Source organism: Numenius arquata, chromosome 5 (genome assembly GCF_964106895.1).
Source record: "Numenius arquata chromosome 5, bNumArq3.hap1.1, whole genome shotgun sequence".
Classification (NCBI taxonomy): Eukaryota; Metazoa; Chordata; class Aves; order Charadriiformes; family Scolopacidae; genus Numenius; species Numenius arquata.
The window spans coordinates 14146422-14164994 of NC_133580.1; the positions used below are offsets into that span (position 1 = coordinate 14146422).

General features: G+C 37.2%; 1 protein-coding gene across 1 annotated transcript in view; it reads left to right on the top strand.

Moving 5' to 3' along the window:
* ATRX (ATRX chromatin remodeler) overlaps positions 1-18573 on the top strand; it is an 85927-nt gene that overhangs the window by 50146 nt on the left and 17208 nt on the right. Inside the window, exons 18-28 of the mRNA XM_074148304.1 lie at positions 1743-1889; positions 2096-2273; positions 7634-7771; positions 8715-8890; positions 11437-11554; positions 15314-15444; positions 15738-15826; positions 15998-16170; positions 16440-16593; positions 16887-16990; positions 18314-18422. Coding sequence (XP_074004405.1) covers positions 1743-1889; positions 2096-2273; positions 7634-7771; positions 8715-8890; positions 11437-11554; positions 15314-15444; positions 15738-15826; positions 15998-16170; positions 16440-16593; positions 16887-16990; positions 18314-18422 — 1517 coding nt within the window. The remainder of the gene's footprint in view (positions 1-1742; positions 1890-2095; positions 2274-7633; positions 7772-8714; positions 8891-11436; positions 11555-15313; positions 15445-15737; positions 15827-15997; positions 16171-16439; positions 16594-16886; positions 16991-18313; positions 18423-18573) is intronic.

The following is an 18573-nucleotide window of genomic DNA, read 5'->3' on the forward strand; positions in this document are numbered from 1 at the left end:
CAGAGGGAATGTGACCATTCACTGTGTGCACTGTTGAGGTAAAGCAAGCTGCAGTCTTGGTTGTTTGTGGTGCACAGCATGGGCACAGTATGTTTTTAAGGACTCCAACTGCAGTGTATATAGCTTTGCTTTGCTTATGGAAGTTGGGTTGACACACAATATTTTGAGAATCTACGATCCTATAGAAGATGACTTTCATACATACTTTGAAAATCACATTTGAAGAATATACTTTTACATGCTTAATTCTAGCTTAGGAGTTATGGTTCTTCTGGAATTAAATACACCTTTTACTGGAGATTAACAGCGTTTTGCAGAACTGTTGTGCTTTAATGTAGCAGTGCAGTCTAGGTGACTTGGTACACATATGCTTTATACACTGTATGTTTTAGTTTGATGAAATACTCCACAGCAGAAGGTATTTTTGTACATGATCCAGATGTGTTCGTGACATTCATTTTGGCTGTAACTTCTTGATACTCAAAAGAGAGCCACAGTTAGAAATACGCAGCAAGTATTTTTATGGCCCGTATTTGTAGTTTAGGTAGTTGGTTTTTTGCCTTACATCGTCATTTGTTGGTCCTTCTACTGTGCTCTGTAACGCCATTTGTTGTTTCTCTCTTAAAAGAGTTAAATTTGCAATAAGTTTTAGCAGACTTTGTAAACTGCAGAGAAGAATGTGGGCAGTGGATCAGGGAAATAAGGCAATTAGGGACTTGCTGACTGTCCAGGACATAGGACTTCTGTGATTAGTTTTCATGGGTAGTTTTTGCATCTGAACATGAGATGCTTTTGTCTTGATGGCAAAACCTCTAGTAATTCCTTTTGCATTGCAGCGTCTAAAAGCAATTTGTTGCCCAGTGTTTCAGGCATAGTTATACAGTTTGAAATTACTTTGAACAGTGTATTAAATCAGAGTTGCCAGATATCAAGATTTGATCTGGAAAGAACTTTCCAAATGTTGTACAGTGACGTGGATTAGAGTGCTGTCTTCACCATGAAAAGTCTAGTGGAAGAGCTGGAGCTGCCGTGGGATCACTGACTCTCCTAAGCTCCTGGATTTTTACAGGTTACCTCTAGTCCTGTATTTCTTTGCTGCTGCTCAGAAACAGGCAGCCCAGCAGAAACACTTGAGTGACATCAAAAGATTTAAGTTACTTTCCCAAGCCTCAAGGAGGTGTTACCATCTGCAACATATAGCCAGTCTGGCTACAGGGTGAATACTTGGAAAGCATTTCAATAACTTGCTTCAGAGCTTTTGAGAGAATTTGCCAATATGTTGAAAAAATGTGGAAAACATTGATTTAAGACTGATGTTCACTTCCAAGAAATTTGATACATCTGTGAAGTCCAAAGAGGTGAACTTACTTAGTGTTTGGGGTGAGTATTGGGAAAAAAAACCCCAACCTAATAGAAGTTTTTAGTTTATGAAAAGGATTGGTGAAATGCAAAGGGAGGATTCCTTATTTATGAAATGGTTCAGCTATCTGGCGCAGTTCAAAACTGCGCGTATCTCAGTACGTGCAGGAAGCGTGCAGCCATGTAACACAGAGCATTGTGTATGACTTCAAGATACATATGTATTAAATTTTAAGCAGCGAGTTGTTTAACAAACAGAAAAAAATGTTTGAACAAGATTTTGTTGGTAAGTTCTATATTCGAATATATACTTGTATGTTTCTTTCCTAGTGTTTAATACTGGGTGGTTTATTTGTCATTTTGTCTGTTTTTTCCTCTTGCAGGTAGTAAGTTTTCTTCACACAGTCTTGCTGTGTGACAGACTGGATTTCCGGACAGCTCTGGTAGTGTGTCCACTGAACACTGCCTTGAACTGGTTGAATGAGTTTGAAAAATGGCAAGAAGGTTTAGAAGATGATGAAAGACTAGAGGTATAAGGCTTAAAAAGACTTCTTAAAAATGAATAACTGAACGGTTTACATAATTGGAAAGCTCCACCACTCAAAATATAGACTAAGGAATGCACTTCATGTATGTGAGAGATGTACTTGCATTAATACACCTTAGGTATTTAAAAGTTACACTGGTACTTCAGTATTTTAAAAGGAAATCAAGCATATTTTTCCCTCTTTGAAAGGTCTGTGAATTAGCAACTGTGAAGCGCCCTCAAGAGAGAAGCTATATGCTCCAGCGCTGGCAAGATGAAGGAGGTGTGATGATAATAGGCTATGAGATGTATCGTAATCTTGCACAAGGCAGGAATGTGAAGAGTAGAAAACTTAAAGAAATATTTAATAAAGCTTTAGTTGATCCAGGTAAGTGAAAATTAATACAAGTATGCATTATATATATTGTACTTTCTGGTTTACGTATTATGAGCTAAGTAATCTTGCAAATAGAAATCTGTTGGGCAGATAATTTTAAACAATAATGTTAGTAAGATTTATCATGTTTTCCTTGTTGGCTTTTGCTGAGTTACAGAAATGGTTGTTCAGAAACTACTCCATGTGCTTTTGTAGATAGACTTCTGTAACAGTCTTTTCTGTTAGATCAAATACAGAAGTGACCACAGGAATATATACTGGAAACTCTTCCTAATAGGTATCTTTTTTGCTAGCATTGCTTTCTTTGCAAGGTAATTTGAAGTGATTCTGTTGGGAATTTAAGGTTATTTTAATCTGCTAATTTGTTACGACTGCAAGCTGATTTATCCTTGATAGAAATCTACCGTTAAGGGAGGAACTACACATGAAAAATAGTTGAGAATGTACCTTAGAAGTGTGAACTAAGAAGTATTAATTAAGTGCTAATGAATTGATTGCAGATAAAGCACTTAAATAATTCGTTTTTTCAGTCTAAGAAATGGATGTCTGGTTTGCTGAACTGAGCAAACTTACGTAAGCATGTATATAAGCACTTAAAAATAATACTCCAAATTGAAACAACCAATACTGTGTGATCACCAAAAAGAACTAAAAATTTCAGGATTAGCAAGTTTCACCAAAATAGCAAATTTTTCCTACAAATTCTGAACTGGCAGCTGATACCTGAAAACAACTCATGGTTATGCAGCATGCAGTATAATTTAAAAACTGTTTTTAAAAGGCATATTTGCTGTAGCCTTGATATTTCTCTTCAAACTGAGAATGGTGAAATGGTAGGTACAGTAAATGGTTTCTCTGATTCTGGAAGTAGGTTTTCTTGCGTTTTAATCATCCGGCTGGACTTCAGGTTTCTTGACAGACTGTGGTTGATTGCTGCCCCCACCCCCCCGCCCCCTTCTGATTGATGAAATGCAGGATTGGTTTGGTTTATAATTGTACTTTGTGAGCTTGATTTTGTGAAGTTTCAAATAGTAGTAGGGCTGTGAATTTTGTTCTAACAAACTAAGGGATTCTTGTAATGGGAAAAAAAACCTTTTTGATTATTGGCATCTCCAGCTCTGCAGAAAGCCTGTTTGAGCAGCTAAAACATTAATTAATTTTATGCCAGTTTGACTCACTAAATCACGTAATTGCTATGGAGTCAGGAAAGCTCCAGTACCATAGCTTAAGAACTATTTTTGGGATCATGTTGAATCCACACACATTATTTAAGCAATGAAGAAAATGCACTTCTTGCCAGTGTGTTTTCTGACTCCTATTAATGATGCAGTTAGTAAAAACAAGGAAAAAAAAAAAGGGGGGGGGTGGGAAACCCTCTGCTATTTAGTCTTGGTCTGTATCTGATTTGCTCAGGATATTCCATTTGTTGAGAATGTTGCCAGGAAAGTTGCAGGGAGAGAAGAAAAGGTGTGAACTGCTGTCTTGAATTAGCGGTGATGGGACAGTAGCCTGACAGAATGGTAGCTTTGCATTCAGTTGGTCATGTTTTGGTGCAGTAATGAAGTAGAGTTTTATACACTCTTACAGTGATAGATTTTCTTTTTGTGGGATTTTTTCCTTGTGGAAAGTGTATGGGAGGCTAAACATAGGGGTTGTTACCACGTGTCTTTTTAGTAATATTGTCCCTTTCTTCATGGATTTGCATTTATGAACTTCAAAAATATTGGACTGTGGAGTGAGATTGCACATTGCGCATGCGATTTTATGGAGGAGACACAGTCACTCGTGTAACCTTCCCTGTCCCATCTCTTGCGAATCTCTTGGGTTTTACATCCTGCTTATAGGTGTGGTTCTGTTCTACTTCCAGACCTCTTTAGACAGCTTAGGACAATATGATCAAGCAGTGTTTGTGATTAGGTAATTGGCTTTTGTAGATTTAATCCAGTTCAGAAACTGCAGTACATTGAGCCTTGTAGGTTTTGAATAATTTCATATGAACATGGAACCCACTGTTTCATTCTCCATTTGGACTAGTTGGTTGATAGGATGGAATCAGACCGTTAAGAAAACTAACCTTGAGATAATTCCGTAATTTTCATGTTGCTTCAAATCTTTCTCTTTTTTAACTAATTACAAAAAGACAGAAGTGTTCATCTGTTGTTATCCATTAGTTCTTGGAGACATTTGGATTGACTAAATTGGTGAGCAGTATCTTGCAACCATTATTAGTTTCTTGCTGTCTTTGTGAATCACAGCACTGGCAATACAGCAGGCTGCCAGTAAAAGAGTTATGAAGCTCTGTGCTGGCTTACTGCAGTGCCTGTAAATAGGAAAGTCTTTGCCTCTGGGAGCATTTTTCATTTTAGAAGTTGCAAATTTGGTATTTGAGCGATAATTTAAGGATATGTGTCTAGTTCAAATGAATACTGCTAGAGTAGACATATTCTATAGTAGAAGCTTGTATTGTACTGTGTACTACAGAAGAGGGGACCAGAGGGAAGGTTTAGCCAAAGTTTATGGGTGGAGAAGTAGTGTGAGAAGTGATTTCATTAATTAACTAGCTCTGCTGTGTGAAATAATAGCAGCATTATATATGCATGCAGAGCAACAAATGGTTTCCCATAATGCTTTGTGCAACTGATGAAATGCTATTTGGTGTTGTGCTTTGCTTGCAGCATTTCAATAACTTTTCAATTTTTTTACTTGTTGCTACTAATAAAAATTCCATTACTGTTTAACTTGGAAACTGCACTTTAATTGGCAGTTGTATGAAGCAGATTTAAGTTTTTGTAGACTTCAGAGGAAAAGCAAAATTGTGTGTATATCTATATATCACTGTGTTTTATGTATATCAATATATTAATGTGCAAGTACAGCAAGAAGGATAAGCAGATGAAGACTATGATCCTTAAGGAAAGATTGAAGGAGTAAGGCTTTTTAGCCTAGAAAAAAGACAGACTGACGAATTTCCACCATGTAAGAGCTGGTTACTGAAAGGACTGTTATCAGTTATTTTTTCCATCAGTTGGAGAAAGGAAAGAGCAGAATTTATTGATTTGTAGCAGAGGACATTTAAATTAGGTAATATTGCACAGTGTTTTAGAAAAAGGTAGAGGTTATGGAGTTTCCTACTTTTATCAGGGAGGTTACGTCCCTTTCGCATAACTCTCATCTCAGATGAAGAAAATGGATTAAATGATCCCTTGAGGTCCCTTTAAGTTTTACATTCCTTTATTATATTTTGAGAAATGTTTTGTCTGTAATGAATTGCATTCATGTTTTTTAAGAGCAAGGAAAAAACACACAAATTTATGAAAATCCCTGCCACTCAGTTGTGGCCAACATGTTTGTTCAAGATACCAGTGCTACACACTACATGCCTGCCAAACAAACCATGAATAGCTTTACTAAGATAGTTTTTACATATTTTTACTATCATTCACTTACTCAAACAACAGCTTTTGAAGTGGGTTTTTTGGGTGTAGGGTTTTTTTTGTTTTCTTTGTTTTCTTTTTAACTTACCACTTCATATTAATGAATCACAGTCTTTACTGAAACTGATTTCTGGGGTATTTGCACGATTTTGATTGCTATCTGTCATTTAGACTTCATTATCCTTCTTCTCTAATGTACTTTGATTCTGATTGTAACCATGAAGTACCAGACCAAATCTATTTCTGAGAATGATCTATTAATGTCCAATTGTTAAGCTTCACATCTGGTGGGGAGATGTCGCAAAGGCTTCAGTTCTAGAGAATGGCTCAAGACCATCTCAGTGACACTGTGCATTGCAGGAGCCAGCGTGCTTGCAAGATCCTTACCCTTCAGGAAATACTAGAATGAGGACTAGAGAAAGGATCTGTCACCATTAGGAGATGTTTGCCTAAAACTAAAGGAAGGCTTTGTACATAGCCGCTCAGTCTTTTGCATGCTGTCCAAACAGGGGAAGGTACAAAAATAATGAAATAATATGGGGGAATGTTTCTGTGGCAGGTGTGAAAATTCAGAAGTAGGTAGGCTTGGACAAGTTTAAGTGTGTTTGGAATTCATATGAGGATTTTCATAATTGTCTTCTAGACTTGGTTAAAAAGACTTTTTTTTTCTGCTTGGAAAAAATATCTTGATCCCTTTTCTGTTAGCATGTGAGATTCAAATCACTGTTTGACACTTAAAATGGCACGATTAAGATGACTGGTACTGGCATTAAATCATGGAAGTAGTCAAAGGTGTAATTGATTCTCTGTTGTTGACCACTGTCCTAGAGTTAATTTTCTTCTTTACAAGGCAGTTTAAACTTAGTCTGAGGAAAAAAATGTTCTTAGTAAGTTATAAAAATTAGATTGTCCATGCTCACAAATACTTCTTTGCCATCTCAAATATCAGACTTTTTAGAGCTGGATAGATGAACCCAACTGATGGCTTTGTGTAGCATTTTTCAAAGGTGCATAAACTTGACTTCAGCTGACTTCATGATTGGTAGTACTGGAATTGAGTTCAGGTTTAGATCTGGTAATACATTCATTCTAAGTTACTAGTTGGGTCCTAGAATATCTTTTATTTCTCCTTTCAAGGAAAGAGCTTCCAGAAATTCCTCCAAATCTGAAAACTGTTAGGGTATGTAAGTCTGTTCTGCCAAGTTTGATATTATTTTTTGTAAAGCCCAAATTGTAACACTTAATAATTCTATTAGAGTTGCTTTGCATACCATGGAAATGTATTGTGGTGTGGTTTCGACATTCCTTGTGCAACTCAGCTAAAATAGTAGTCTAGAATCCTTGGTTTTATCTCATGGAAGAAAGCCGAGGACATTTCTGTGGTGACTTTCAGCTACAAGGTGGCAATTCACTTGTCTGTAATTCAGATCAGATTTGATTGTGTCTTATCTTAGATAAGGATTTTGATTGCACTGTTTACCACTGTTGATACTGACCTGTTGCCTTAGTGAAAAATTACCGGTTACCTGATTTTTGGTTTTCTTTAGAATTGATCAGTAGATGGCAGCCTAAGCTGGATTTAAGGAAAACAGTTTTATGAAGTTTTGACAGGGTGAATGTATATGTAGACATGGACACATGAGCTGCGTGGATAAATAATTTTTATAGGAATATATATTGCAAAGCTGTATTTAATCCTTCCCACGAAGACTTTACAAGCAACAGCCACAGAATAGCTACTGTGAATGCTTGTGCAAAAGCTGAGAACATTCACGGTGGTAAAAAAAAACCACCACAAACACACACACACAATTTAAAAGTAGTTTAATAACGTTAGCAGAAACTTTGGATTCTTTAGGTTGCCAGTTTATTTGTGGTTATAAAAGATGGAAGAGATCTAATGTTACTTCTTTCTAGGCCCCGACTTCGTTGTTTGTGATGAAGGGCATATACTAAAAAATGAAGCATCTGCTGTTTCTAAGGCAATGAATTCTATTCGATCAAGGAGAAGAATAATTCTTACAGGAACACCACTGCAAAACAATCTTATAGAATGTGAGTATTTCTCTGGCTTAAGAATTGTTTATTTCCTTGAATATACATTTGGCTTTCAGCGATATACAGATCGTTTTAGCTTGATTAGAAAGAAAGAATTTAATATGGTGAAGCTGTTTGCTAGGTTTCTGTATCTAAAAAAAACCCTAACAGTCTGGTTTTGCATTGTGCATATTAAATCATTGTCTTGGGATGTGGTTCCGCAATGGTTTAAACCAAATTAAAATGAAGCTGTTGGGAATCTGGCCTCTCCTCCATCCTTTCCCTTGGCATGGCCTTACATACATCTGATTCCTCTGGGAGCCTGTATAAGGAGTATCCAAAAATTTACAATGCAGAAGTGAATAGCTTTCTGACAGTTCAGTTCCTTGATCTGGCTGACCAAAGGACCAGATCAGTCTCAGCATGTCAAAAGGGGAAGGCTGAGAATGTTCAGAGGGAAAATGGGTGGACCAGGTCTTGCAGCAGCATCAATTTAAATTGTTTTAAACCATTGTAGAGCAGTGTTCTTAGTGAACTTACTGAACAGTGATTTATGTTACTGCCTTGGAATTTCATTCTAAACTAGCTTGTAACTTTTGCTCCTGTTTGTTAATATGCTGTAATGTTTTTTCCTATTGATTAATATGCTTTTGAATCTATTAAAAAACCTTTGTGAATGTGATTTTGTTATATGATTGCTTTGGTGCGCAGCAGCTTACAAACTTTGTGAAACAAACACGATGAGGTAGTTTTCAATGTGATATTAAATGTAGAAGTTCTCTGTGCCTAGAGTATGTGTCAATTTAAGATGCCCTTTCTGGAAAATGTTGGGGTGGTTTGAGTTTTTCTACTCTCCAGAAAGTTCGTCGGTTTAGATAGGACACATTTATTCTCTGTTAGAATTAATCCCAGTACTGTACTTTCCATTTTGAACAACTCAAGCCTGGTCTTTTTGTCCTAGACCACTGCATGGTTAACTTTATTAAGGAGAATTTGCTCGGTTCAATTAAGGAATTCCGAAATCGATTTATAAATCCAATTCAGAATGGTCAGTGTGCAGACTCGACTCTGGTAGATGTCAGAGTAATGAAGAAGCGTGCACATATTCTCTATGAGATGTTGGCTGGATGTGTGCAGGTAAGACCAGTTTAACAAATTACTTGAATTAGCTGCAGGGAGGGGGAGGATTTATTTCATCTCATTCACATAAAAGCACTTAAAGGCCTGTAAACTTGCTGTTTGAGAGCTCTGTTGAATCCAGCTGTTACTTTTGACTTAAATATTTTCACTAATTACTAGATCTCTTGTGGTTTAACCGCAGCCAGCAGCTAAGCAGCACACAGCCACTTGCTCATTCACCCCCGTCCCCAGCAGGATGGAGGGAAGAGAATTGGAAGGATAGAAGTGAGAAAGCTCATGAGTTGAGATAAGAACAGTTTAATAATTGAAATATAATAATAATAATGATGATGATGGTGAAAAGCAAAATAACAGAGAGAAATAAGACCCAAGAAATACAAGTGATGCAAACAAAAACAGTTGCTTAACCACCAACCAACTGATGCCCAGCCAGTCCCTGAGCAGTGGCCCCCTGCCAACATCCCCACCAATTTTAATGCTGAGCATGACGTCATATGGGATGGAATATCCCTTTAGCCAATTGGCGTCACCTCTCCTAGCTGTGTCCCTTCCCAACTCCTTGTTGCCCCCCCAGCCCACTCGCTGTTGGGGTGGTGTGAGGAGCAGACAAGGCCTTGACTCTGTGCAAGCCCTGCTCAGCAGTAACTACAGCATCCCTGTGTTATCAGCACTGATTCCAGCACAAATCCGAGACATAGCCCCATACCAGCTACTATGGAGAAAATTAACTCTATCCCAGCCAAAACCAGCACATCTCTGCATTATTTATAATGACTAGAAAGACTTAAAAAAAATAATTTGTAGCTTTTATGAAGATGTCAGTGTATTCTAAGCAGGACATATACATATATTAGAGAATACAGCTGTTTTCCTGCCAGGAGACTAGAAATTTACATGGTAGAGTAGGACATCAGTAAGCTTTGTTCTCTTTTAATTCCATATACACATTTAAAGAATACACATTTAAAACTCAACTGCCTTAAAAACTGCACAGAAAGTTGGCGATCCATAGTTTGTCACTTAGTTCTGAATTCCTGTTTTTTCTGATTTGTGAGAATCAGAACAATGTGGAAGAGGAGAGAAGGAAAATTAGTCAGGTCCAAAAGGGTAAAGAACTTGGTACCTAAAAAGACCTTAGATCTAAAACCAAAGCTGCCTGGGTTTCCATAACGAGGGCTGGATTCCTTGCTCTTCCATTGAGCTGCTGTGGTATGGCACCTCTGTGCTCTCAGAATGATGTTACTGCTCTTTTGCTCTATAAACCCAAGCACCGGCAGCCTGATGGCAGGTGTGACGCTCTACAGGCACCAAGTGCCTCTTCCTGCCTGTGCGGTTGTTGGTAGTTGATTAAATAGTCCAAGTGGGCATGAGCTGGGTGAAATGGTCATAGTGGGATAGTCCCACAACCAGATACTTCTTTATCCTGGAAAGAAATGAAAAGGTTTATGGCAGTGTGTAAGGCTAGTAAGGCTATCATAAAGTTATGATCTTGGAAATACGAGTAGTGGTGAGAGGATAGTGTACATAATTTGACACATCTGTACAGCAGTACAGGAACACAAACCAAAAGACAGAATGAGAAGGAACATAAATAGAAGTAAATCTTATGTGCATGAGATGCTAAGCACCCCATGTTTGCACAGCATCAGATGGAGCCCGGATGAATTTTCTCACAGTGTGCTGCACAGAGCAGATCCTGTCCATAGGCAGCAGCTCTCCCTTTTGGTCATTCCAGCTACTACATAATTGCCTTGAGAAGACGACAACTGTTCTGTTGTCTTCTGTTCCTAGAAGATGTTCTCATGGGAGCTTCTTGCTGTACTTCTAGATAACAGCAAGGCCGTGTAGGTGGCCAGTACCAAGTGCAGGCTCCTCCAGTGCAGTGAGCTGAGGTTATCCTGCAGCCAGGGAGTCTATGCAGCGCAGCACAGGCTTTCTGGTGAAGGTCACTTAATTCCTAAGTGTGCAACAGTCTCTCGGTCAGGATCAATACACGGTTCACAGTTTGGATGAAGGGGTAGGTAGAGAGAAGTAGACTAACCTAAGAGACAAAAAAAGGAAAACAGAAGTAAATTTTGCATTGCCCCAAGCAAGTGTTCAGAAACTGTGTACTCTAAAACAGAAAGTGGTTAACCTGAATGTGAGTTCATCTGTGATACAAACGTTGATATTAGCTGCTTGACTTACCCACGTTTCATAAAAAAAAGGTTTTCATATTTAGAAAACACCCACAAAAGTAGTTACCGGAGCAGCTCCTGAAGTTGCAGTCAACTTTGCAAGGACTTGGAACTAGGACATGGGGTTAACAGGTCATACACTTTTGAGTAGACAACCATGTTTACTAGGTAAGATGGGCTTTTGCAGACAGTGCCTGTAATTGGATTGTATTTAGTGGGCTATTTTTTTTCTCTTTGTGGTTGGAAAGCATCTGAATCCTTGTAATTTGTGTATGGTGCTTTGTCGTTTAGGATGCCAGAAGTTCTTAAGCTCTCAGTAGTCGTTTTCATGTTTATATGACTAAAGTACTGTTTGTAAAATTACAGAGGAAAGATTACACAGCATTAACAAAGTTCCTCCCACCAAAATACGAGTATGTTCTAGAAGTTCGAATGACACCTATTCAGTGCAAGCTCTACCAATACTATTTGGATCATTTGACAGGTACGTGCCTACAAGTCTGTCAGGTAAAAAGACTGATGGTCATTTAATAAGGGGCTTTTTGCCATAGTTGGTAGGTTGGTGGGTTTTTTATATGTATTATTTGCTCTACAGATGTGTTTTTCTGCTTCCTGTTAAGATTTATGTTAGCTCTGAAAGTTGAATTGTATCAAAACATTTGGTTACACATAAAAATACTCTTTTAAGGAATAATAGTATTTGCATCTCTTCAACAGTAGTCCACCTTCAGGTTTTGGTTCATCTCTCTTTTCTTCCTTTTCTGAACATAAAATGTAATTGATTTAATGTCTTACTCTTCCAAGAAACAAGATACTGATTGTGAGACTGGAGGGAGAGAATGCAAAATTGAGATGTACTGGTGTAAGCGCAATGCCAAGCCTTGCAGTTTCCTATTGTCATTATGCTAGCTGAACCTGTTATTTGTCAAATATTGGCTCTTTTGTGGAATTATCTCTTCTTTTGTTCTCAAAACCCCCAAGTCTGGTTTTCACAGTGACGGCGCTTTTCGTCATTTTTCAGCGAGGTCTTGACTGGTCTGTCTTGGGGTCTTGCATCTTCCCAATAAAACGTAAATTTGTTTAATCGAAAAGGCATATAAGGAAAAAAACCAAACCTTAAAATACGTTACTGTGGGCTGGTGTGGACTTACATTAAACTGCTGCAGCTTGTAGTTTTAGTTTATCAGGATATTGGAATATCAACACTTACAGATGATACACACCTATGTGCCACAGAGACTATTAGAATGGTAATCTCAAGGAACTCTTAGTAAGGTTTTCTGTACCACTGTACTTAACGCAGCCCAATTCCTCAGCAGCAGGTTTTGGGTTCTGGAGCAATTCTGTACTGTTTATAATGACTGACTTAATGATCAGGGGTTGAATTCCATAGTCAAGAAAGTTTAAGGCACTGCTGATAGGATTTTGTCTAAAGCTTGAAGCGTGTATTCAGTTTTTGCAGTGATTACAAAAAGTACTACGTAGTCTGTTGTGCCAGTTTTGTTCGTTTGTTTGGTTTTCTATTTTCTAAGCCACCTGTCTTAAAATGCCTGTCTGTTGCCAGTGGATTTTTTTTTTTTTAAACTGTATTTTTCTGTTCTGGTTGCTCTCCCAAGTTTAATTACAAGAAGGATTAATTGTATCTTAAATTAAGATACATTAAGACTTATAGCAGTATGAGATTTACTGTGTTGTCTTAATGACTTTAGATTCTGTGATCTCCTAGGTAAATTCCCAGCTAGACTTCGTTTCCACAGTTCTGTTGCCTTTGCCTCTATTTGGTTAAGTTATAGAAGGAAAGAGTTTTGAAGGACCAGTGAAAGTAATTTCACTTCTACTCATACTTCCAGTAATAATTGGATGCCTAAATGCCAACTGCCTCCTTTGCCCTTTTACTGTGAAGAGTAAAAGCTTTGTGTTTCATTTAAAAAAATATAAAATAACTAAATCAAACAAAAACTCCATCTTACATTAATTGTACTTGAAAACATAATATAAGCAAGCCCAAACCTTCACGTGTAGTGCTGATTCCTAATTAGTTCTATACTGCAGTCTGTTCTGCGTTGGCTTTTCTTTATATAAATGTTCTGAAAAGCAAGTTACTTGTGCTCTGTTTATTTCTACATCATGCTAAATGCCTTCTGAAAGCTAGTAGCCTAAAAATGATAAGCGTTAGCTATTTACTGGCATGCCTCTAAATGATTTAGGTTGAATATTTGTAGCTCTTCATAGGAACTTTTTAATCACAACAGTTACAGTAGTTTGGTAGCTTATCTTTGGCCTATTTCCAATACCAAGCAGGGCTGGTTCTGTAATTCCGGACTCTGCCAACGCTGGCTTTGTTGGTCTGCCGCGCTCTTAGATGGCAGCGTAAATCTTTTACACATCACTGATCAGCATAAGAGCTGGTGCTTTATGCTTACAGCTCTTTTTCTCTAACTCTTTGCAGAATTCTTTACATACAATGGCTTTCAATACTTCCTTTTTTAATAAAGCAGGCAGCAGATAGGAGGAAGTAGCCCCTAGTCCAGTGTCTATTAAATTAAGGATAAGGTTTGCACTGGCGAAAAGTCTGTTACAGTGAGCTCCGTATTTGCTATGTTGTTGGAGCCATTAATGTTTTAACAGGTGGTGTGTGTAAGTAACTATAAGAAAAGGCACTGCTTAACAGGTAGTTCAATCAATCTGCCTACACTTTAAGGGCTCAACAAAATTATTTGAGTTTAGCTAAGTTTGCATTTGTCAAAAGGGTTTGTACTGTTCCGTGACTTACCAGCCCTTTGTGGGCTTCTTCAACTCCCTGAACTAGTTAGTAGAAGGTGTTATCTCCTTTCTCTGTCTTCATCTCGGGGTAGTGTCCTGCCAGTCTGGTCAGCTCACTCAGTGCCAGACACCATACAGGAAAGAAGAGGGGAAACAAGAGGAAGGAAAGACAAGTGGGCCTTTTAGAGGGGAAGAAGCTGCTGAAGCTGACCAATGCTCCAGTCCCCAGAGCAAATCTCCATGCTGGCTGCTGATGCCCACATCAATTCTTTGCATTACTTTGTATTTCAAAAGGAGACAACGTGCTTTTTGATTTTCATTAAATAAAAAAGCGAGTCTTGCTACTGAAGATAAATACAGTTGGCAGATTGCTGCATTCATCTGCAAATTTTTAAAATTGTGTTTTTCTGTGTATTGTAACAGCCATAAACTAAACCACAAATTTTACACGCAGTTTTACCAAGTGTTTCCTTCATTTCATGAAAATGATACATGTTTTCTTTCACTTCTGTAACATAGAAAATTAAAAAGTCTGTAGGGCTTGTGAACTCGAAACTTCTTAACATGGAGTTTCTCTGTAATGTTAGCTCAGCTTTAGGGAAGTCAAATCTCAGAATTTCTGTCGTCCTTACAATTCCATTTCACAAAGTCATAGAAGAGCACAAATGGGAAGATGCTCCAAGCTGTTGCATGATGAAAACATAGCAAGAACTTGTTTGTTAAAATATTTATGCTCTGTAGATGTTTACTGGGGTTGTCTTGTGCATTGAGGAAATGCACCGAATAAGCTTTGTGCCTGTTTTGCCATAGACCTTTGATGATTGTGATGCAATAAATACTATTTTTTGCAGGTATACATGCCTTAAATTATGCGTATAATAAATTGGAAAAAAAAAGTTTTTCAAGAACCTAAAGTTAATGTGCTGCTTAATGAGAAATTGAGACTACAAAACCGAAATTTAACTCTCTGAACATTGTACTACTTTGCACTAATTTGTGCTTGGACAATGGAAAAAATAGGCTGGCCTTTTTTTAGAGCCTTTATTGTAACAGAATACTGCAACATTACAAATCATTAAATAAAGGTAGCTCAAAATAGTAAGCGAAATTCATTAAAACCTAAATTCAAATTTTATTTTGTATTTTCTACCTTGGGCTGCTTTTACAAAACCTAAATAGACATGACTGTCTTTTTAAGGGGATTTGGATTCATTCCTATACTGGGGAGAACTGTCCTTTTATGTAATAATGTAATCATGTTTCTTATTATCAAGAAAAAGGGGAAAATCTAATTTTGACAACTTTAACTAGGAAAAAAATGCCTGTGACTCAGTAATTTGACCTCTTTTACAAGAGACGTTACAATATGATGTGCATCTGGAAAGAACACTCAGTACTGTGCTAACGGGTTGTTCAAAGGGGGAATAGTATGTGGCACTTAATTCAAGGTTTCATTCTAAAACCTGAACTTTATTGTCAGGTGTAGGTAGTGGCAATGAAGGTGGAAGAGGCAAAGCTGGAGCTAAACTATTCCAGGATTTCCAGATGTTGAGCAGAATCTGGACTCACCCTTGGTGTTTGCAGCTGGACTATATTAGCAAAGAGAATAAGGTAAATTAGATATATCAAAATACTCTCTATTGAGAACTTTCCAAATAAGCTTTGCCAAATGCTAGGTAAAGTTTCGTCAAATTAATGGAAATCTTTGTTGCTGTGGGGTAATTTTGCTGCTGGTTTTGTCATATTTTTGTTTCTGGCTATGTTGTCATTCTTAAAACATTTTGCAAGGCCACCCTTTGTAGAACTGATCATTGTTTAAATGAAGAATAAACAGATGATTAAAGGTTTAATAAAAGCTTCTGGATAAGCATACTCAATAAAATTTCTGTTTTTTCTCTTTTGAGGGCTATTTTGATGAAGACAGTATGGATGAGTTCATAGCTTCGGATTCCGATGAAACTTCAATGAGTTTAAGTTCTGATGATTATGCGAAGTAATTGAGCTTTTATTTGTTGTTTTTTATTGGATTTATTTCCCTAACAGAACTTTCTATGATGTCTATGAAAGTGAATGTTTATTTTTTTATTTTATATATCTATTAGAATATGTTCTCTAACAGTAGAATTTTTAAAAAATAATGGCATGTACAATGTTACCTTTTTAGGAAAAAAAAATCCAAGGGGAAAAAAGTGAAGAAAGAGTGCAGCTCAGGTGGAAGTGGCAGTGATAATGATGTTGAAGTTATTAAAGTCTGGAATTCAAGATCTCGTGGAGGTGGAGAAGGAAATGCAGAAGAACTTGTAAACAACCCTCCATCTGTTACAAAATCAGATGAAGGTGAGTATAATATACAAGTAAAAAAAATACGAGTCAGCTTCATTTTGCAAAAGGGGATTTGTGACTTATTGATGATTTGTGTTATCGATAACTGCTAATCTGATAATTGCTATAGTGCAAACACTATTTTTTCTTTGCCTGTTTAACTCTTTTCATACCAGTTAAGCCAAAAAATGAGGAAACAATTTTGTAGTTCAGACATTTCAAAGCATTTAATTGGAGATGATGGCCTTATCTTAAATTTTTTTTTTTACTTTCTTTTTTTATAGGCAAAGCTACATCCTCTTCCAATCCTGGTAGCCCAGCGCCGGATTGGTACAAAGATTTTGTCACTGATGCAGATGCTGAAGTGTTAGAGCATTCTGGGAAAATGGTGCTTCTCTTTGAAATTCTTCGAATGGCAGAGGAGCTTGGAGACAAAGTGTAAGTCAGTTCTAGAAATATTTTTAATAACCTTGTAAGTATGTTAGTCTGACAGTGTTCTTCATTCAGTCTTCATAATGCTGTAGCTCAGTTTTCTGAAGCAAATGTGCCTGTTACATTCATTTTTATAAGTGGGTTTTCCCATACATGCATGTACTCTACCAGTCTTTCTCTGTGTCTAGAAAGGCTGTTTCAAAGGTAGTATCAGAGTGAGGAGAGAGGAAAAATAAAGCAATGCAATTATTAAAATAACCTCAGAGGTGAATTTTGTGTCTCCCTGTTTCTGTTTTCAGCCTAGTGTTTAGCCAGTCCCTAATATCTCTGGATTTGATAGAAGATTTTCTGGAGCTGGCCAACAGGGAGAAAACTGACAAAGACAAGCCTCCTATTTATAAAGGTGAGTGCCACCTTGTACAATTGCAACGCTAGTAACTCTTTTCTGTCTCTATTCAGTCCAAAGGGAATGTATTTGAAATAATTGTTTTCATTAGAAGTATTGTATGCTCTGTACTATTCCTGAAGTTGGAAGGATTATTGATCTCCTCTGCAGGTGGTCTCTGCTATCCCGTTATGGGCTCTTGCTTCTGATTTCATTCTGTATCATCTGTGCTTAATATAGCCTAAGCAGATTAAATGTTCATCATCTGAAAGGAGAGAAGGCATTTTGCTAAATTCTGTGCAAAAGTGATGTTGTATGCTGATGCATGGCAAATTCTGATCCTTCCTACTGGGAGAGAGATAATGAATGAAAATTAGACTACTTTAAAACAGTGTGTAGAACATGCAAAATGTGAATTTAGGCTTTATGTGTACTGGAGTAGATTGTTTCATGTATTTCATAAGGGAGCAAAGTATTGAACTAATTATTATCCTAGTGATGCTCAAATGGTGAGAAATTTCTCAATTTCTCACGTCCTCTGCATAGGATGTTTCTTCTGTTTACTCTGTGAGATCCTCCCAGAGCTCCTGATGATGCAGTTCATTTTCATGTGAAATTTCAGTTCCCAGTACGTGTTGGTTGAAGAATTCCTTTGAATCCGCCGTTCCTTTCAAATATCTTATTTCTAAGTGTAAACATGTTGAACAGTTGCATAAAATAAATGTGTCTTAGTGATACCAATATCATAGTTAGATGAAGATCTCCAGTATCTGTCTGCCTCAGATTTACTGTTTCTGGGCGTTGCTTCCTCAGCTTCCTTACATTTGTCATCTTCAGATACTATGAGATGTCTGTATTTTGTGGAGTTTATGCCTTTAGTCTGAGATAATGTTTTAAGGGGTGGGGTTTTTTCCTTTGTGGTAGTTCTTTCGGTAAGCTATTAGACTATGTATCATAGCAAGATTCACCATATAGAGACCTTCCTGACATAACTCAACAACCTCTTTCTCACGATTGATTGTATTGAGCAGTGCTGTCTCCTAAAAATGCTATTTTCTTTATAATTGATGGCACAGTGGGGTTCATTTTGTGTACATATACCTTGATGGCCAAAGAAAAAAAGAAAGGTTACTTGTGAATTGGGGAGAGAAGAAAACATTCTGTCAGCTGTAGTTATTTTCCCATCTGGCAAGAAGTAGCTGTAACTCATGGGGTAATTAAACTCAAAAATAATACATTTCATGTTTAATATTTGTTCTTTGACTAGACAGTTGTGTATATCTAGTATTATCAGTCTTTTATGCAATCAGTATTTTAATAATTTGACTATTACATTTATAGGTGAAGGAAAATGGTTCAGAAACATTGATTACTATCGCTTAGACGGTTCAACTACAGCTCAGTCAAGAAAGAAATGGGCTGAAGAATTTAATGATGAAACTAATGTGAGGTGAGAACTCTTCTGATACATGTGCTTAATTTTCCCCCCTTCTCTTTCTTTTCTTCCTTATTTCTTCATTACTTGTATTAGCTTAATGACCTCTTAAGGCTAGGCGAATAAATATCATAATGTTGTCAGGTGCAGAACTTGCACAAAAATT